The sequence below is a fragment of the Macaca mulatta genome, chromosome 5 (genome assembly GCF_049350105.2).
Source record: "Macaca mulatta isolate MMU2019108-1 chromosome 5, T2T-MMU8v2.0, whole genome shotgun sequence".
NCBI lineage: Eukaryota > Metazoa > Chordata > Mammalia > Primates > Cercopithecidae > Macaca > Macaca mulatta.
In genome coordinates, this window is record NC_133410.1 from 185882524 (window position 1) to 185904677 (window position 22154).

Below are 22154 nucleotides of genomic sequence, written 5' to 3' on the forward strand. Positions count from 1 at the left end.
ATTCAAATTCCTTTATTTTTGATTTTCTACTTTTATACTGAAGCATTTAAAGGGGAAATAACATCTAGGAAAATGGTTTTTACAAGGAAACTTGAATTTAATATTTTATAGGCTGGGTTCAGATTCCTGTCTCCCATCAAGATGGTAACCTATTATCACACTTGTGGAAAACACCTGAGGCATGAGTGATTGCAGACTAATTCACAGCCTGTCACATTGTACTTCTTAATTGTCATACACCAATATAAACAGATACCATATTTTTGTCACTAATAAACATGTTTTTGTTATGAAGGTTTAATGTAATTAATGCTACCCGTAACTTCAAGCTCAGGAAAGCAATTTTTGATATTTGCTTACAAATATGAATAGTAAATAAGCCTGCCCTCTCCTGCCCTTTAAACTTTAAACCACCCTTGTCAACAGTCTTAGCTACTACATTTTTTGCAAAATTCCCTTACGACCAGTTCCAACATTGCTCCACCAGAGTTTCATTGTTTCTTTTCTTTCTTCTTTTATAAGCAAATATCTATGGATTTCCCACTAAAGGTGAATGGATTATACTCAGAACCGGGGAGACAACACTTAACACAGAGATAGTTCTCTGTCTTAGCATCTAGAAAGGACACTCACAGGCAACAGTAAGTTAGTGTGATAAACGTTACGATGGGGGTGAACAGGTGCTGATGGAGAACTAATGAAGGATACCTGATCAGGATTAAGGGAGTCGGCAAAAGCTCCCTATAAGATGTGATGACGTTCAGGTAGAAGGTGGAGGGTATTCAGGAGTCATCTCGGCAAAGAAGCGGTTGTGGTTGGAGGTAGAGTGTGAGGAGTGGTGAGTTGTGAAAAAATGGGGTTGGTGATGTTGGGGCTCAGAAAACCGTACCAAAATTGTGTTACCGGCGGGTCTTTGTTCTTAGAGCTCTCGAGATGGTGGCGGCTGTTCCCAAGATGCTGCCAGCCTTTTGTTCTCTGACCTGGGGTTCTTGGCCTCATGGATTCCAAAGAACGGAACCTTGGGCCATGAGGTGAGTGTTACAGCTCTATTAGAAGCCGTGGGTCACGCAAGAGAACCGTGGAACCCAGCGACTAGTGTTCAGCACGATTAGGATGAACCCAGGCCCTTAGCCGCACAGGAACAACGGCGAGCCTCTAGCCTGATCCCGAGCCGCGATGGGCGCCTCACTGGATCAGGAGCACAGCGGTCACCCTATTGGAACCGGACGGGTGGAAGTCAGCCTTGGATCTGTGATGGCGGCAATCAGCAATGGTGGATGGCAAGCGAAAGCTCAGCTCGAGCCGGAACAACGGACCAGAAGAGGGTGCAGTTACAAGATTTAATAGAGTGAAAACAGAGCTCCCACACAAGGGGAGGGGACCCAAAGGGGGTTGCCACTGCGGGATCCAATGCCTGGGTGTATATCCTGATCATCCTCTCTCCCTGTGCTCTCAGGTGATAGATGATTGACTATTTCTTTACCTCCTGCTTTTATCCTAATTGGTATTTTAGTGAGCTCTCTTTACTACCTGATTGGTCAGGTGCGAGCTGAGTTACAAGCCCCGTGTTTAAAAGTGGGAACAGTGACCTTTCGCAGCTAGACTTAGGAATTCTTAGTCGGCCTAGGAAATCCGGTTAGTCCTGTCTCTCAATTGGCAGGCTCAGCAGCAAATGTTTTCTCTGACCTTCTCCTGCCCTCCTGTTCTCTTATTGCATTCCCTGCCAAGGCTAGTCACAGCAACTTAGACCCATCCACAGGGTGTATCTCAGAAACCAGAGTTTCTTTTCCCCAAAGCCAGTTACAAAACCTAAACATATTACTCTAATTTGCCTTCCTCTCTATCTGTGTAAAAACTGATCATAAAAAAATGATCAGATCTACCTTGTAAAGAGCCTCATTCCAGAGAGGGTCCCACCCCACACCCAGAAGGAAGGAAAGCTGCACAGAGAGGCCAAGAGGAATCTAAACAGAAAGGTCTTGCAGGTGACCCCACCCAGTCTATTAGCAAGGCCCAGTAAACGTTCCCCGTAGCCACTACAGCGATATCGGCAAGGTCCACATCATGTCACATTCTCAAACTACATGAATAATTAGTAGGATCCTAGGACCAACGTAATAACTAAAAAATTAGGTGCATTACATTTGGGTTATAATGACATTACTCTGGCTGGAGTTTAGAGAATGGATCGGAGACGAGCCATGACTAGGGGTAAGAAAATTAGTTAGGTAGCTGCTGGGATAATCTACATGGGAGGAAACGGTGGCCAACCTAAGGAATCGCTGGTGAGGACGGCGAGAAATAGATAGATTTGGAATATACTGGAGGTACAGTGAACTCCATGATTGATTCGTTTGAGTAAAGGAGTGTTGAAGTTCTCAAATAGCTGGATGGATGCTGTTGCCATTGCCTGAGACAGAAAACACAGTAGAAGGAACACATTTGTTGAGAATCACGAGTTCGAGTTGTACCTGATGAGTCTGGGATGATTGCAGGACATCCCAGTGGAACTTTCCAGTAGGCACGTGGGTCTATAAGTTCAAACTTTCAGCGAGAGAGGGATGCAGAGCGTGATGGCAGGAGAAGCAGATGTGGGACTCATCACATCCTAAAGATGACATAGAACCATAGGGGTCAATGAGACAGCCCAGAGAGGGTGTGGAAGACAATAGGGTCTAGGATGGAGCTTCAAGGAAGACAGACATTCAAGATCAGTCACAAGAAGTCGTAGAAGCATACAGAGGAGCAAAAGCAATCCTTGTTAAGCTTTGAATCCCACCCTCTTCGCCAGGTCTCTCACGCCATCCGTCATGCCTACTCTACTCTGAATTTTTAACTTTCCCTTTCTACTGGATTCTTCTCATAGGCTTTGACCACACTCAGGTTCCTCTCATCTTAAGGAAAAGCAGCCAGCCTTTGACTCCACCCACTTTCCTCCATGTACTGGCCTGTCCTCTCCTCAAAGGCAACTTCTGTAAACTACTCAAGTGATTTTTATTTACTCTTTCTCTTGCCCCACCTACAGTCATCTTTAGCTCACTCTATCTGGCTTCTGCTCTAAGTATATTCTAGAAACAGTCCCCACTAAAGTCATGAATGATTTCTGTGTCTCTAAATTCAACAGATATTATTCATTCCTTAACACTTCATCCTTTTTCTTTCTTTTCTTTTTTTTTTTTCTTTGAGACAGAGTCTTGCTCTTGTTACCCAGGCTGGAGTGCAGTGGTGCGATCTCAGCTCACTGCAACCTCCACCTCCTGGAATCAAGTGATTCTCCTGCATCAGCCTCCTGAGTAGCTGGGATTACAGGCGTGTGCCACCATGCCCAGCTATTTTTTTTATTTTGTATTTTTAGTAGAGATGGGATTTCACCATGTTGACCAGGCTGGTCTCGAACTCCTGACCTCAAGTGATACACCTGCCTCAGCCTCTCAAACTGCTGGGATTACTGGCGTAAGCCACCATGCCCGGCCACTTCATCCTTTTTGAAATACATTCTATTTTCCTTTGGACAGGTGTAAGGACAAATACAATTTGAAAATAAGAGGCTTTACTGCCCTGATAAAAATTAAGAGATATTCCTATCCCACCTCCTTTATCTCAGGACACTTACTTTAGAAATCTCCTGAGTACTTTTTCCTGTTTTCAAAATGTATATAAATCCCGTGGAAGATTAATAGGCCTTTTGTCAGCTTTATGACCTAGAGAATCTCTTTCTCAAAGACCTGGGAGCCATCTCTTTGCAGTGTAAACATCTGGGGAGATAGAAACACTGTCTCCCAGTTTCTGTGTTAAGGTAGGAGCCTACATTTAGTGAATGCCTCTCTCCAAGTTGGAAAATGACCTTCTCTCATAAAGATATGAGAAGTTTGTTTTCCCTCTAGACAATGCCATATTTACCCATCATACATGCTCATCCCAATTACCAGATGAAGTGAGGATGAGCTATATGTGACAAATGGTGCTGGTAAGTCCTCTAACTCTAGGACTAGTTATTGTTTAACTTGAGAATGTGGATATAATCGGTTGTGTCTGCTTGGCTATAGAAAAGGCTGAGATTTCTTTCTGTTTTTTCAATTTCTTAGCAGATCGTCTGTGAGGCTTGCTTGCTCAATACTTTTTTTTTTTTTTTTTTGAGACGGAGTCTCGCTCTGTTGCCCAGGCTGGAGTGCAGTGGCGCGATCTCGGCTCACTGCAAGCTCCGCCTCCCGGGTTCACGCCATTCTCCTGCCTCAGCCTCCCGAGTAGCTGGGACTACAGGCGCCCACAACCGCGCCCGGCTAATTTTTTGTATTTTTAGTAGAGACGGGGTTTCACCGTGGTCTCGATCTCCTGACCTTGTGATCCACCCGCCTCGGCCTCCCAAAGTGCTGGGATTACAGGCGTGAGCCACCACGCCCGGCTGCTCAATACTTTTAAAAAATGTTTTCTTTCTCTTCTTCCTTTATGGAGAGGATTTCTGAGTTGGAAGAAGGTTTTGTTTTAAATTATATTTCCCCTACACTGGTTGTCACCAACAGAATGTCACCATTTTCCATTCTGTGTAATTTTATCTTACTGTCTACCAACCATTTTTTTTTAACACACTGCAACATGATTTTTCAAATGTGAACCTGATTACATCAAAGCCCAGGTCCATCTCTTTCCCCTTACTACTTATTTAAAATACTACAGTGATCTTAGCATTAAAATTACAACCAGTAATACAGTCTGCGCAGGCCTACAATCTCGGGCTTTATCTTGTACCCTTCTTGTCTCTAGCCACACAAATCTTCTATTTTCTCAAATGTGCTACAGTCTTTCAGTCTAAACAAGTCTCTCTTCAGCACCCCCACCTCATTTTGCTTAATTAACTCTATTTTGCCATTAGAATATCAGCTCACATATCCCATCTTGACGGGAAACTTAGCTCTCACAAAAGCAAGGTCAGATTTTCCTGGTATAGTTATCAGAGCGCTGTACAAAATTTTTTTTGATAATCCTATTGCAGATTGTTTTGTGAAATTATTTGCTGTCTTCTCCATTTGACTATAAGCTCCAAGAAGGCAGGGTCGTCATCTGTTTTTACTTACCATTGCTTCTCCGTGGCCTAATACAGTGCCTGGCATATGGCAGGAGTTCAAGAAAAGCTCCATTCATCCTGCTCCTCATTGGAACAAAATGTTGCCATGCTATGCAATAAAGGAGAAAAAAATTCAGGAAGTTCAATGTTAGTGTTTTCAGTTGTTAGCTTCCTTTTGAATCAACTTTAAAGGTGCGTAGTTAAGAAATCAACTATTTTATTAAAGGTGTTTCTTATGGATTCCATTTGCAAAGTCAGTACTGACATTTGACTTAGATTACTGCTGTTTATTGATTACTGTGTAACTAATTAACCCAAAACTTGGTAGCTTAAAACAGGACTTGACAAACTTTTTCTGGGAGTTGACAACCTTTTTCTGTAAAGAGTCATATAGTAAATATTTTAGAGATCTCGGTTGCAGCTACTTCACTCTGTCATCGTAGGACAAAAGCAGCCAACAACAGTACACAAGACGTAGGTGTGGCTGTGCTCCAATAAAACTATACCAATGGACACTGCAATTTCAGTTTCAGATGATTTTATTATGTCACAAATATTGCTATTTTGATTCTTTTTGCAACCTTTCAATAATGTAGGACTCATTCTCAGCTCACAGGCTATACAGAAACAGGCCATGGCCCATGGCCATACTTTGACCCATAGGCCATAGTTTGCCAACAATAATATTTTTATTATCTTTGACTCTTTGGGGGGTTAAGGATTAAGACAGAGCATAGCGGATTGATTCTCCTGCTCCTCTTGATATTGACAGAAGCCAGATGGTAGTATTTGTCTTCGGATGTGTTGGCCTGGCGAGTCTAAGAAAGCTTTTTTTTTTTTCTCGCTCTCTTAGATGGAGTCTCACTCTGTCACCCAGACTGGAGTGCAGTGCTAAGGCAGCTTTATTCATATTTCTGGCACCTTGGTGGGAGTGCTGGAAAGGCTGAGCTCAGCTGGGATTGTGACTCCAATTTCTGAACTGACTTTCAGAGAGACTTGAGATTACCAATATACATTTCGATTGAGGGTATGATCTTTTCCGCATGCAAAATGAGTCACGTTGGGAGAGGAAGGAATGATACTTATGAGCATTAACAAAGTACAATGATGTAGTGGTGTAAGTTCTTCAGTTTCCTCATAAGAAAGTGCTTATGCTAATGCACACTGTCAGGTTTCGTAGCACTGTTCACTTTTCATCTCCTCATTTTCTTCTTTTTTCTTCATCCTTCAGTTGCCTTTTCTTTTCAGTTCAAAACAAGCCTGCAGAGTAAATGCAGAAGCATAATCCTGTATTAATTTATGGGCCGTGGTGTGGCTTGCTAGAAATGAAATGCTCTGGTCCCATGAAATCCTAATCACTTTCACAGCCAGCAGGTGCCAGAGTTAAAGCATTTCCAGTGAAGTGAACAAGAACATTAAATAAAACCCGTGCTCAGGACTGGATGCATTTAAGTCAGGAAGAGGAAAGTACTGTGTTGCTGATCAAAGTCTGGCCCAGGGAGGCAACTCTATTTGGTTTTAACTCAGTGGGAAAGGCAGTAACTTCAAATCCATGGTCAGTTCAATTCAATTTATGAGAGACTTACCCAGTTATTTCTGTATTGCATGGCAAGCAGCGAGGCTCTGAGCGGGCTTATGAAAAATCTCCCAGGTGAAAGAGATATAGAAAAATTACCCCCGTGCAAGTTCTTTCAACTCTCCGTAACCCTTTGAGCCATTCTGTGGAAGTAGATCAGAATCTCAAGAGAAGGGGGAAGGCATCTGTGTTTGGAATGGACAGTCCTGGTCCCATTCCCGGGTGAAAATTTCTCTCTCGTGTGGCACAAATGGTGGGAAAAACCCTCTCCATTAACGACTGACTAGGAGTTGCCAGAATAAAAGCAGGTTTGGGGAAACCCCAACTTAGATGTGCTGGGATTAATGAATGAACTTCCTGAACAGACAAGTGACCGAGAATCATTTTCTAAAGTGTACACACAATAGATATAAAGATATCTTTAAAGACCTTGTAAATCCAAAATATGCTGAATAAGGGATAATTTAAAAATAATATGATTAAGTTTAATTCTGATGATTGATTATGTCAATCCAAAACAAATTCTCAGAGCTGACAAACACTTTCCATATATCTTAAAGAGCAGAGGGCTGTTATATCCAATAGAATGGTGAAAAGAAATAGAATGATAAGCCAAAAACTACAGACAATCAGGAAATTGTTGATGCAGCATTAGGTTGTGGAATACCTGATATGAACACTTTGGCAGAATATGTATCTTCTCAATAATATTTAACTTACGGAAATATTAGAATCAGCTTGCTTTCCCTGCATTCAACTTACGGTGTCATGCAGAATATTGCCCAGGTTTTGATTTTGACAGTAGTCCTAATTTTGAATGCCAATTTTATCTAAAAAATGATTTTATAACCGATTAAAATAGCTTGGGTAATGTGTAAGGATAATAGCACAAAAATTTTTAGAATTAAATTAAAGATACTAACATTGTCTTCATTATCACTTCTAAGTTTAATACAGTACAGGCATACCTCAGAGATATTGTGGGTTTGGTTCCAGACCAACGCAATAACGCAAATATTGCCATAAACCTAACCACTCAATTTTTTTGGTTTCCCACTGCATATAAAAGTTTTAGGCCAGGCTCAATGGCTCATGCCTGTAATCTCAGCACTTTGGAAAGCAGAGGCAAAGGGATCACTTGAGCCTGAGGGGTTGAGGCTACAGTGAACCATGGTCACGCCACTGCACTCCAACTTGGGCAACACAGTGAGAACCTGTCTCAAAAAAAATTACGTTTGTACTATACTGTAGTCTATTAGATGTGCAATAGCATGATGTTTAAAAACATAATGTATATAACTTAATTTTAAAATAGGCCAGGTTTGATGTCTCATGCCTGTAATCCTAACATTTTGGGAAGCCAAGCCTGGAAGATTTTGCTGGAGGCCGGGAGTTTGAGACCAGCCTAAGCAACTGAGTAAGATCCCATCTCTACAAAAATAAATAATGATTAGCTGGGTGTGCTAGTGGGCACCTGTAGTCTTAGCTACTCAGGAGACTGAGGTGGGAGGACTGCTTGAGGCCAGGAGTTTGAGACAAGTCTGGGCAACATAGTGAGATCTCTTTTCTACCATAAAGTAAAATAAAAATACTTTATTTCTAAAAATGCTAATAATCATTTGAGTTGTCAGCAAGTCATAATCTTTTTGCTAGTAGAGGGTTTTGCTTCAATATTGATGGTTGACCAATCAGGGTGGTTGTGGTTACTGAAGGTTGGGGTGCCTGTGGCAATTTCTTCAAATAAGACAATAATGAAATTTGCCATATCGATCGACTCTTCCTCTCATGAAATATTTTACTGTAGCATGCAATACTGTTTGATAGCATTATACTCACAGTAGAACTTTTCAAAATTGGAGTTAATCCTCTCAAATCCTGTCACTTCCTTAACAAATAAGTTTATGAAATATTCTAAATTCCTTGTTGTCATTTCAGCAATGTTCACATAATCACCAAGAGTTGATTCCATCTCAAGAAACTACTTTTTTGCTCATCCATAAGAAGCAACTTCTCATCTGTTCAAGTTTTATCATGAGATTGTAGCAATGCAGTCACAACTTCAGGCTTCACTTCTAATTCTAGTTCTTTTGCTATTTCTACCACATCTGCTGTTACTTTCTCCACGGAGTCTCAAACCCCTGAAAGTCATCCATGAGAGCTCGAATTAACTTCTTTCAAGCTCCTGTTATGTTGATATTTGACCTCCTTTCATGAATCATGAATGTTCTTAATGGGATCTAGAATGATGAATCTTTCCTGAAAGGTTTTCAATTTACTTTGCCTAGACCCATCAGAGGAATCACTGTCTGTAACAGCTATAGCCTTATGAAATCTTTTTCTTAAGCAATTAAACCTGAAAGTCAAAATTACTTCTTGATTTATGGACTGCAGAATAAATGTTGTGTTAGCTGGCAAGAAAACATTAATTTCCTTGTACATCTCCATCCGAGCTTTTGGATGACCAGGTGCATTTTCAGTGAACAGTAATATCTTGAAAGGAATCCTTCTGTTCTGGGCAGTAGGTCTCAACAGTGGGGTTAAAATATTCAGTAAAGTGGGCTTAAAATATGCTGTAAACAATGTAAAAAAAGTGGGCTTAAAATGTGCTGTAAAATAAATAGATATGTTGTCATCCAGGTTTTATTGTTCCATTTATAGAGCACAGGCAGAGTAGATTTAGTATAATTCTTAAGGGCCTTATGGTTTTTGAAATAATAAATGAGCATTGGCTTTAACTTCAAGTCACCAGCTGCCTTAGCTCCTAACAAGCATCAGCCTGTCCTTTGAAGCTTTGAAACCAGGCCTTGACTTCTCCTCTCTAGCTATGAAAGTACTAGAAAACACTAGATAGCATCTTTTTTCGGTAAAGCCTGTTTCATCTACCTTGAAAATCTGTTGTTTAGCATAACCATCTTCACCAATTATCTTAGCTGGATCTTCTGGATAACTTGCTGTAGCTTCTACCTCAGCATTTGCTGCTTCATCTCGCACTTCTATGTTACAGAGACAGCTTCTTTCCTTAAACCCCTGATGGCTTCCAAGTTTTCTTCTCCTGCTTTCTTACCTCTCTCAGCCTTTATAAAATTGAAGAGAGCCAGGGCCTTTCTCTGGATTAGGCTTTGGCTTAAGGGAATGTTACGACTTGTTTGATCTTCTATCCAGACCACTCATACTTTCTCCATATCAACAATAATGCTGTTTCTCTCTTATATCTTTTGTGTGTTCACTGGCGTAGCACTTTTACTTTCTTTCATGAACTTTTCCTTTGCATTCATAACTTGGCTAATCGTTTGGCACAAAAGGCCTAGCTTTTGACCTATTTTTGGTTTTCAACATTGCCTTCCTCACTAAGCTTAATCATTTCTAGCTTCTTATCTAAAGTGAGAGGCATGTGACTCTCTCTTTCACTTGAACACTTAGAGGCCATTACAGGGTTGTTAATTGGCCTAATTTCAATATTGTTTTGTCTCGGAGAACAGGGAGGCTGGAGGAGAAGAGAGAGGGGAGAATGGCCGGTGGGTGAAGCATTCAGAACACACACACAATTATGGATTAAGTTTGCTGTCTTACATGTGCACAGTTGGTGGTGCCCCAAAACAATTACAGTGGTAACTTCAAAGATCACTGATCACAGATCACCATAACTAGATAAAATAATAATGAAAAAGTTTGAAATATTGTGAGAATTAACAAATTGTCACATAGAGAAACAAAGTGAACACATGCTGTTGGAAAATGAATTGACAGACTTGCTGTCAATGCAAGGTTGCCACAAAACTTCAATTTGTAAAATATGCAATATCTACAAAGAATAATAAAATAAAATAAAATAAAGCATAATAAAATGAGATATCCCTGTATTTTGAAATATATATATATATTTTTTAGAGATAAGGTCTTGCTCTGTCACCCAAGCTTGAGTACAGCAGTACAATCACAGACCATTGCAACCTCAAACCCCTGAGCTTAAGTGATCCTCCCACCTCAGCCTCCAGAGTAGCTGATACTACAGGAATGTACCTCCACACCAGGTGATTTTAAATTTTTTTTTTTTTTGGTAGAGATGAGGTCTTGCTATATTGCCCAGGCTGGTCTTGAACTCCTAGACTCAAGTGATCCTCCCACCTTAGCCTTCCAAAATGTTGGGATTACAGGTGTGGGCCACCATACCTAACCAGAATTACCTTTTCATTACAAATGTAGTAACAGTCACAGTGGCCAGTGTGGCAATCCAAGGATGCATGTAGCAAAATCTACAAAATGTATGTTCATGCTATGATATGAGCATTGAGGAAGAATTGAGAAACTACCCATAAGTGTGGGCTAGGAATGGAATGAGTGGGTCTGAGGATACTTTGAACTAGGCCACTAGAGAGTAAAACATGAATTCTGGTTTTTTGTTTGTTTGTTTTGTTTTATTTTTGTTTTTGTTTTTAGATGGAGTCTTGCTCTGTCATGCGTGCTAGAGTGCAGTGATGCAACCTTGGCTCATTGCAACCTCTGCCTCCCGGGTTCAAGCAATTCTCCTGCCTCAGCCTCCCAAGTAGCTGGGATTACAGGCACCCACCACCACGCCCAGCTAATTTTTGTATTTTTGGTAGAGACAGGGTTTCACCATGTTGGCCAGGCTGGTCTCAAACTCTGTCCAACCTCAAGTGATCCACCCGCCTCGGCCTCCCAAAGTGCTGGGATTACAGGAAGGAGACGGATTTGTGGGTTAGACAATAACCTAGGGAGGAGGGAGAAATGGAGGAAATGTTGTCGATGTGACAAGTGGGTGGTTGTGTGTCTTTATGTGTGTTTTTCTATACTGGGTAATAAAAATAATGCCTAGATTTGTAAGATGACAGAAGGAAACCCTTCAGAGGCTCTTGAATTTGACTCTTCTGTAAATCTATGTCCTGAAAGAACAGCTACATATAAGCAAAGATCTCCAAATCCCTTTCTTCTTTCAGCAAGTTTTGTCATAATCATGACACAAATAATTCAGTTTTAAAAAACATAGCTGTTCTAGAATATGACTGTTAATGGAGCACTTGAAGCATATTCTGACTCAACAAGTCAAGTTCAAATAGTATTTGTGGGCATGAGAACATGGTTTGTTTTTATCTGCATCCAGACATTCTACCCCTGGAAAAGTTCTGTGCCATGAGTTTTTAAAAGAAATACTGTCTAGAGCTTTGACAGTGCTCTCTGCTGATAATCCTTAACCAATTAAATAGGACCCACCAGAGACCTTGTTCATGAAAGATTTACAGAAAAGTCACAATGTAGTCGAATTCAAAATGAAGAGTGTAAGATAAGTGAGCAATTTTTGAATAATAACATATTCAGTAAAAGATAAAACATATCACCTCGAAATACAATGGAACAACGTTAAAGTAGATATCTTGGGAGACATTTCTCTCCCCTAACAACCCTTTAGAATAAACAGATTTCTTCAGGGTTACTTGAAAGACTGTAACACTTAAAAGGTAATTGGGTCAACAATCTTGTTTTGAGACAACGCTCTAGGGATGCACTCATCTTGCCTCCAAGCAACAGCATCATTTTGATAATTTGAAGAACAAAAATGTTAGTTTGATGGTCTCCGGCCGAACTGACACTTGTAGAGAAAGAAGCTAGTTTGTTTATTTCTAAGGGATATTGCATATCAAGACCTGAATTAATTCCATGTGTTGACACACAATAATTACTGGTTTTCAGAAGAGGATGTTACTTTTGCAAGATTTTCTACTTTGTTTATTTTCTTCTTAAGTTAGGAACAACAGCAGTAGGAAATCAGGTCTACAGCAGGAAATGGGAGCCATAGAATTATAGAATATGGATTCTGCAGGAGAGAGCAGGCAAGGGAGGAGAATTAAATACATTAAATTCCTAGCATGTGTCAGGCACTCTGGTAGGTGTTTCATAATTTATCGTTGCTACATTAGTTTTATAAAGCACGTATTCATGTCCCTCATTGGGCAGATGTGAAAAAGGCTCAGAGAAGTCAAGTACTTTCTCCAAAGCCACATAGATAATGCTGTAGCAGAAAAAGAATTCTAATGTAGGGCTGTCAAGTTCCAATGTTACTGTTCTTTCTAATTGAAGGCTGACTCAGGAAAAGAACTAGACATCATCTAGCTCTTTTCTAATTCTAATGCACTGCTTAATTCTAATGTGCATATGAATCAGCACAATAGATCTTGTGAAAATGCAGTTTCTGATTCAGTAGGTGTGGGGAGGGGCCTAATGTCCTGCATTTTTTAAAGCTCCCTGATGATGCTGATTGATGTTGGTTTGGGAACTACACTTACGGTAGATAATCTCTAGTTTACCCTCTCGGGTTCAGCTGTAGAAACCTAATGTTTAGAGAAAGAGCCTAAGATCCCTAACTAGTGCTGAGTTTGAGCCAGTGTCAATGCCAAAAGGTGGTTTTGGAGGTAGCCCTCTCCTATTCTCCATCAGCCCGCCAAAGCAGACCCACATAAAAGTGCATGTACTTGGCCAGGCATGGTGGTTCATGCCTGTAATCCCAGCACTTTGGGAGGTCGAGGCAGGCGGATCATGAGGTCAGGAGTTCGAGGCCATCCTGGCTAACACGGTGAAACCCCGTCTCTACTAAAAATACGAAAAATTAGCCGGGTGTGGTAGCGGGCGCCTGTATTCCCACCTACTCGAAAGGCTGAGGCAGGAGAATGGCGTGAATCCTGGAGGCGGAGCTCATAGTGAGCCGAAATTGCACCAGTGCACTCCAGCCTGGGCGACAGAGCAAGACTCTGTCTCAAAAAAAAAAAAAAAGAAAAAAGAAAAAAAAGTGCATGTACTTGATGTGCGAATTCAGCTACAAGAACTCCCTAGGCCCCTATTTCAATGAGATTGCTGTCCCTGTCTTCTATTGGCATTCTGGAGTCATCATCACTGTGAAACTGTGTTTTGACTTCCAGTTGGTGCTCTTTCTACTGTAACTGAAGTGTTACATCTCAAAATGGGATGTACAAATGAGAAATGAAATGAAACCATTATGATTTCCCCACAGCAGGAGCCACAAACGCAAATGTCCATGGTCAGGTGAGTAATGCAAAGGAATAATGTGGTCTTTGTGGGTACTGACAAAATTGAGAGCTTGTGTCCATCCCAAGAGGGCAGCTCATACACACGTTCTGGTGGTCGCCACCATGTGGAATGCAACCTTAATGCTGACTGATCTTCCAGGTTTTCAGAGAAGTTAGAAATATGGATTATTTTAAATAGACCATTTTTAAAAATAGTCTTTTTAGAGCAGCTTTGGGTTTGCAGCAAAATCAAGCAAAACGTAAAGTTCTCATATACCACTGCCTCCCCATATTCTCCCCCGTATCAATATCCCCCACCACAGTGGTTCCTTTGTTACAAACCTGGAACCACATCCATAGTCCATAGTTTACATTAGCATTTATTCTTGCTGTTGTACCTCCTATGGGTTTTGACAAATGCATAATGACATGTACTGTGACTGCCCTAAAAGTCCTCCATGTTCTGCCTATTCATCCCTCCCTCCATACTACTCCTGGCAACCACTGATTGTTAAAAAAATCTCCATAGTTTTGCTTTCCCAGAATATCATACGGTTGGAATCATACAGTAGGAGACCTTTTCAGACTGGCTTCCTTCACTTAGTAACACGCATTTAAGGTTTCTGCATGTCTTCTCATGGCTCAAAAGCTATTTTCTTTTTAGCAGTGAATAATATTTTACTATTAACAGTAAATAAATAATAAATATTTATATCTATTTATTATATGGAGTAGCTCATATTTATTGTACCACAATTTATTTATTCACTCAACTACCAAAAAACATCTTGGTTGCTTCCAAGTTATGGCAATTGTGAATAAAATGGTTATAAGCATCCATGTACAGGTGTTCATGTGGACACAAGTTTTCAACCCATTTGGGTAAATACCAAGGAATGTGGTTACTGGATCACATGGTTAAGAGCATATTTAGTTTTGTAAGAAGCTGCAAAATTGTATTCTATTTTCATGTACCACTGTGCATCCTTACCAGTAATGAATGAGCGTTCCTGTTGCTCCACATCCTCCCCAACATTTGATGTTGTCAGTGTTTTGTTTTGATATTGGCTGTTCTAATAGGTAGATAGTGGTATCTCATCGTCTTAATTTGCATTTCCCTAATAACATATGATGAGCAGCAAATTTTCATATGCTTACTTGCAATATGTAAATCTGTATATCTTCTTTAGTGAAGTGTCTTTTCAAGTCTTCTGCCCATTTTAAAGTCTTGCTGTCCATTTTCTTATTGTTGCATTGTAAATGTTCTTTGTATATTTTGGATAACAATCCTTTATCAGCAAAGTCTTTTGCAAATATTTTCTCTCAGCTTGTAGCTTGTCTTCTCACTCCCTTGATAGCATCTTTCACAGAGTAGAAGTCTTAAATTTCAGTGTATCAATTTTTTTTTCATGTATCTTGCCTTTGGTATTGTATCTAAAACTCATTGCCATACCCAGGCCCTCTAGATTTTCTAGGAGTTTTATTGTTTTGCATTTTTCGTTTAAGTATATGCTCTATTTTGAGTTAATTTTGGGAAATGGTATAAGTTTTGTTTCTCAATTCAGTTTTCTGCATGTGTATGTCTACTTGGTCTAGTACCGTTTGTTGAAGAGACTATTTTTTTTCTCGATGGTATTGCCTTTGCTCATTTGTCAAAGATCAGTTGACTATATTTATGTGGGTTTATTTCTGGTCTATGTATTTTGTTCTATTGATGTATATGTCTGTTCTGTTGACAATACCACAATATCTTAATTACTGTTTTTTTTTCCCTAAGTCTTGAAGTCGGGTAGGGTCAGACTTTCAACTTTATTCATTGCCTTCAACATTGTGTTAGCTATTCTTGGTCTTGTACTTCTTCATATACATTTTAGAATCAGTTTGTCAGTATACATGAAATAACTTGCTAGAATTTTGAATGGAATTGTATTGAATCTGTAGATCAAGTTGGGAAGACCTGACATCTTGGCAATATTGAGTCTTGCTATCCATGAATATGCGATATCTCTAAATTTATTTAGTTTTTCTTTGATTTTTTTTAAAGAGTTTTATAGTTTTCTTCATAAGATCTTGTACATATTTTGATTAGATTTATATGTAATTATTTTATGCTTTTGGTGATAATGTAAGCATTATTTTGTTTTTAATTTTAAATTCCATTTGTCCATTGATGGTATATTGGAAAGTGACTGACTTCTGAATACTAATCTTGAATGCTTCTATCTTGCTATAACAGTTTGTTAGTTCCAGGAGATTTCTTATTGATTCTTTCAGATTTTCTAGATAGACAATCCTTCATGTTATCTGCAAACAAAGACAGTTTTATTTATTTCTTCCCAATCTGGATAACTTCTGTTTTCTTGTCTTATCTTATTGGACTGGCTAGGATTTCCAGTACAATGCTGAAAAGGAATGATGAGAGGGCACATAATTTTTTAAATTGTTATTTTTAAATATTTGAAACAAAACTCTTTCTCTCTCTCTAAATATATATATATACATATATATATGTATTTTTTTTTTTTTTTGAGACAGAGTTTTGCTCTTTTGCCCAGGCTGGAGTGCAGTGGTACAATCTTGACTCACTGCAACCTCCGCCTCCTGAGTTCAAACTATTCTCCTGCCACAGCCTCTCAAGTAGCTGGAATTACAGATTTGCACCACCATGCCTGGAAAATTTTTGTATTTTTAGTAGGGGGTTTCACCATGTTGCCCAGGCTGATCTTGAACTCCTGACCTCAAGTGATCCACCCACCTTGGCCTCCCAAAGTGCTGGGATTACAGGCATGAGCCACTGTGGCTAGCCAAAATCTCAAATATTTTTAAATGCTGGGCTAGCCAGACAAAATATATGTGGAGATACATATTTGGCCAGAGAGCTGGCAGATTGTGACCTCTGCCCCATATCCTTGTGTGGAAAAACTATGCACTTTCAGATGATTGGAATCAACTTCTTTTTTTTTTCTTGTTCTTTTTTGTTGTTGTTGTGGAGATACTGTCTCACTCTGTCACTTAAGCTGGAGTGCAGTGGTGCACTCTTGGCTCACTGCAACCTCCACCTCCTGGGTTCAAGTGATTCTGGTGCCTCAGCCTCCCGAGTAGTTGGGATTAGAGGTGTGTGTCACCACACCTGGCTAATGTTTTGTATTTTTAGTAAAGACAAGGTTTCACTGTGTTGGCCAGGCTGGTTGTGAACTCTTGTCCTCAAGTGATCTGCCCACCTAGGCCTCCCAAAGTACTAGGATTACAGGCGTGAGCCACCACGCCTGACTGGAATCAACTTTTTAAACCAAAACTATTTTAGAGATGATCAGCATAATGATTAACTACTTTATATTCAGGTATTTACTATACTGAAATGACTAAGAGAATGACTCTTATAAAGGCGCTATTCTAGTCTACATACCCTTCTAATAGCTAACTAGTGATAAGACTGAGTGTGAAAGAATCTTTACAATTAATTAATTATAATAAATTACACAGATGGCTCAGTCTCAATACATGATGGGAGAAAGAGAGGGATATCCATGAGGCCCCAATCAAGGGTTAAGTCTTGGACATGGTTATAAAATCAACCACTTCTTTCTTTCTTCCTTTCTCTCTTTGACAGCAAAATACACATAACAGAACATTTACCATCTTAACCATTATTAGTACTAAATTACCATCTTAGCCATCATTAACCACTTTCATCTTCCCTAACTAAAACTTTGTACCTGTTAAACAACTCTCCATGCTTTCTTTTCCTCAGCCCCTGATAACCAGTCATCTACTTTCTGTTTCTATGAATTTGACTATTCTAGGTACCTCATCTCACTGGAATCATACAGTGTTTCCAAACCAAACTATCAGATATGTAATTAATTCAGAAAGGCTAGTTCAGAAGGCTAAACTTTTCTACCACTGCTTAGTATCTCAGTAAACGACCCTGCTCGAATCTTCATTTTAGGATTGGTTCCTCTGAGAATATCTAGGATCCTCTAGGGTGTTGGAGGGAGAGGTATTCTTAATCAATTTTGGATAGTAACATATATATTTCTGCTTGTCTTTCAAGCAGAAATATTCATATTCAGAGACTTCCTTCCCTTCCATTTTGTATGTTTGCCATAGAATTTCAACTTGACTTGTGTAACTTGGCTTCAAAATGTTCCACTGACTAGGGAATTATTTGGTTGGCAATGGACTGTTAATCCAATTAAATAATAGCAGCTGGTAGTTCCTTTCCAATGTGGCTAGATGAGACACCTGGGTGAGGTATGTCCACTTAATTATTTACAAAATGAACCAAATCCAGAGAAAGGAGTAGGTGTTATCATGGTTTTTGCATCTTGTTTTAACTGATAACTTATCTTCAAGTCATCTTTTAATGTGAACATATCAAATAATTCAAGCAAATGTTACAAAATATATGTTTTAAAAGTATTACTCTAGACCAGGTGTGGTAGCTTACGCCTGTAATCCTAGCACTTTGGGAGGTCAAGGTGGGCGGATCACCTGAGGTCAGGAGTTTGAGACCAGCCTGGCCAACATGGTGAAACCCTTTCTCTACTAAAAATACAAAATTAGCCAGACCTGTTGGCGCTCACCTGTAATCACAGCTACTTGGAGGCTGAGGCAGGAGAATCGCTTGAACCTGGGAGGCGGAGGATGCAGTGAGCCTAGATTGTGCCATTGCATTCCAGCCTGGGCAAAAAGAGCAAAACTCCATCTCAAAAAAAAAAAAAAAAAGTTAAAAAAATTACTCTATACGTAATAGTCTACATTAAATGGGCTTAAGTTCTATAGCTGCCATTCCAAATATGGATTGATCTTTTGTGGCTCAGAATATCAGAATTATGAATTCAATTAATTCATTCACCATATCTATAAGTCTGCATACAAATTAAATGTTAGGAAACCTAGTAAGTTAGTAAGAACATAGAGTGTTGAACACAACATATTTTGTTTAAGAATATAGAAACTTGGGGTTATAATTTATGTATGATCTCCATTTTGGCCGAATTCTGTGACTATACTGGAGATTATCTGAGTATTATATCTGACTTAGAATTTGAGAACCTTGTTTTACTGCTGTTGCTGAAGAAATGAAAACAGCAGACTCTTGAAGGATAGAATTAACTGTAGTGTGTGCACCCTTGGAATGGTAGCACCCTTGGTAGGATAAGCATGATCACAGGCAGAGAGAAATGATATGTTCTTGACACTAACTAGTCATGTCGCCTCCTGAGTTATGCATCACTTTTAAGTCTCAGCTTACCTATAAAATACAGGAGTTAGATTTCTGTAGTTGATCTCAAAGGTGTATTCTAGTCTAGTTCTATGATCCTATGAACCATTTACAGTTTCACATTTATGGTTAGCTTTAATGAGCCTTGATATATTAGGAAAATAATATGTAGGTATGATTTTTAAAAAAATCTAGTAGAGATAGGCTTATGGAATTATCAGTGATCTTCTTATACCTCCACCTCCATTCCCTGTGGAAATCACTATTGACTTCTCCTGGTGATAACCTCCATATTCTAAAAGGGAAGTGATACTTATACCTCTTTTTTTGATTGAGTGTAGATGATGAGGATTTTCCTCACACTGCCCATTGCAGTTAAATCACTGTAGAGAGAGATCCTTGCTTGATTTCCTATAAACATTTACACCTTTGTTTCTTGTTTCATTTCCTACTGACAGTGTCTCCTGATTTTCTATTTTGAAAGATGAGAATATTCATCATTTTAAATGTAGCCTGTTTACATTTGAATTACGTTAGTCACTATCTGATTATTTTCTTCAAAGGAAAGAAGTTAACATTCAGATGTTTTAGATGGTATTCCCGAATAGAATAATGGTTCTTTTGAAAACTTCATCACAACTAATTCAATGTTCATTATATGAACATTGTAAAACAATCTCAGAAGGTTGTCCTTGGCTTTTGTTAAGTGATTCTTCAGTTTGAACTTGCAAAACTGCAGTCTTTGCTCTTATCTTCAATTTACCTGCAAGTCTACAACTTTTTTTTAATCTCAAATACATATTGCAAGGGAAAGCAAGTAATAGCAAAATAAGGCTCTTTTACTAAGCACTGTTGACAGTATCAAGAATTGTGAAGGGTCAGAGGTTTCACTCTACTTGCCAGCTAACAAGTTAGCTTGCCACAGCTTCATGCAAACGGGCAGAAAACATGAGACATGTGGGTCAGAGACAAAGGACATTATTAGTCACAGCACAGTAAGCAACATGACTTTGATGTTCTGATCCCTACTAGGGTCCCGGTGGGGGTACAGAGGGGCAGGTTCAGGTGGATACTGCAAACAGTAAGTTTGCGTGCATCACAGCTGAGGGACCTCATGCTTAGGAAACCCCAGCCTTTTATAAGGGTTGCAAGCAAACCTGCCTAACCTTTGTCTCAAAGGGAGACATTATTTTTATTGTACTAGACAGCAAACAAACATGCCCCTTGCCCAGGAGGGAAACGCTCTCTCAATCTTCCAAGGTTTTTTATTTTTTTTTCGCTATAGAAACATTCTTGAAAAGATAGTCCTGAACAAAAGCCAGCGCCACACATGCCTGAAGGAATTGCAGCTACTATGTATAAAATTACCTAAACCAAGGATGCTATTACCTTCCTCATTGGCTTTTGGTAGGATTAAATGATAATACATCAAAGTGCTTACTATTGTTAGGTGTTCAATCAATGCTGGCTACTCTTATACAATAGGACATTGTCAGATGAAAGAACTTTAATACTTGAGTTTCCCGCCTCCATCATAAAAATAATATATGCTTCTTTTTCTCCTTTTAAATAGACTTTATTTTTTAGAGTAGTTTTAAGTTCACAGCAAAATTGGGAGGAAGGTACAAAGATTTCCCTGATATTCCCTGTCGTCACACATACACAGTCTTTCTTCCACACTATCCACCTTCCCCAGCAGAGTGGTACATGTTACAACTGGTACACCTGACACTGACACATCATTATTGCCCAGAGTCCATGGTTCACGTCAAGGTTCACTCAGTGTTGTATATTCTACGGGTTTGGAGAAATGGATAAAATGACATCCACCATTTGCAGTATTACAGAGAAGAATTTCACTGCCCTAAAAGTAGTCTGTGCTTTGCTGATTCATTCCTCCCTCCCCACAACCGCTGGCAGCCTCTAATCTTTATACTGTCTTCATAGTTTTTCCCTGTCTGGTGTCATACAGTTGGAGTCTTATGGTATGGATGCTTCTTTTTAAAAAACATACAAATATTATTAAGATAAAGTCACCCACAACCTTCCTATAATGTAGTACCTTTAACTTTTTGATTAATTTCCTAATAATATCTTTCTAGGCATCTATTTTTTAAAAAATTCCTTTTGTCCTTTAGAAAGTTTCATTTGTCACTAGTTTAATAACCTCCAGAAAAACTCTTTAAACTATGTAAGCCTGTTTAAGCTTCTTTTTTTTTTTTTTTTTTTTTTTGAGATGGTCTCACTTTGTCATCCAGGCTGGAGCGCAGTGGCGCGATCTCGGCTCACTGCAGCCTCAACCTCCCAGGCTCAAGCAATCTCACCACCTCAGCCTCTGCAGTTAGCTGAAACTACAGACATGAGCCACCACATCCAGCTAATTTTGTGTATTTTTTGTAGAGACCGTTCCTACAAAATTATGTTATTGCCCAGGCTGGTCTCGAACCTCTGGCCTCAAGTGATTCTCCTGCCTCGGCCTCCCAAAGTGCTGGGATTATAAGCATGAGCCACTGCGCCTGGCCTAACCATTCTTTATGTATCAGTCAGGATAGGGTAGTTTATGCTGTGTCACAATAAAAAGGCTTATTTCTTATTCACACTACATGTGCATCCTGCACTGTCATGGGGTTCTCATTACGGTCACTCAAGCACAACCACCATCATGTTGTTAGGTTTGGAAAAAAATGCTCAGAACTCACGCCCAGGACATCCCATGGCTGGACCAGATCACGAGAGGCCAAAAAGAACAATCCTACCATGTGCCAGGTAGGCAGAGCTGGAAATGTTTGGTGAACAGGATTCGTGACAACCAGTTTACACTGTGGTTAGCAGAAATAAGAATCAACCTACCGTTAGTCTTTTCTGCCCATTTAAATAAGTGAAATTTTTTTTTTAAGTTCCACGGATTAATCAAAGCAAATAAAGAGCATGAAACTACCAAAATCTTTTATTTTATACCGTGGTTAACATTTTCTTCTTTGTCTATTGTGCTAAAAATACGAAGCACTTGAGTGTTTATCCGAATCCTCTGGAGTATTAATCAAGAAATTTTAATATTGCTAATATCAAAATCACTTTCTTTTTCTAAGTGGGGCTGTTACACTGAGCTAAGAGAATGCTCAAACTTATGCCCACTCCAGTCCTAGGCTATTCTATAGTAGTAATGTTATGAGATGAAAGGTGTAAGCAGAAAACAGGAGAGAATAGATTCAGGTGGCAAGTACTTACACCTCTTTCCATATATATACTTAC

General features: G+C 39.4%; 1 protein-coding gene across 3 annotated transcripts in view; it reads right to left on the reverse strand.

Moving 5' to 3' along the window:
- Positions 1–5583: 5583 nt before the first annotated feature.
- AGA (aspartylglucosaminidase) overlaps positions 5584–22154 on the reverse strand; it is a 30495-nt gene continuing 13924 nt past the window's right edge. Inside the window, exons 9-10 of one of the 3 annotated variants that reach the window (XR_013417146.1) lie at positions 18262–18383; positions 15777–15979 (exon numbers count right to left, since the gene is read on the reverse strand). Coding sequence is in view for 2 of the 3 variants with exons in the window: in XM_078001613.1 (XP_077857739.1) it covers positions 15903–15979 (77 nt within the window). In the remaining variant the exon portion in view is untranslated. Of the gene's footprint in view, positions 6323–14399; positions 15980–18261; positions 18384–22154 lie in introns of those variants that run through there. The other 2 variants (XM_028848028.2, XM_078001613.1) reach the window with 2 other exon arrangements.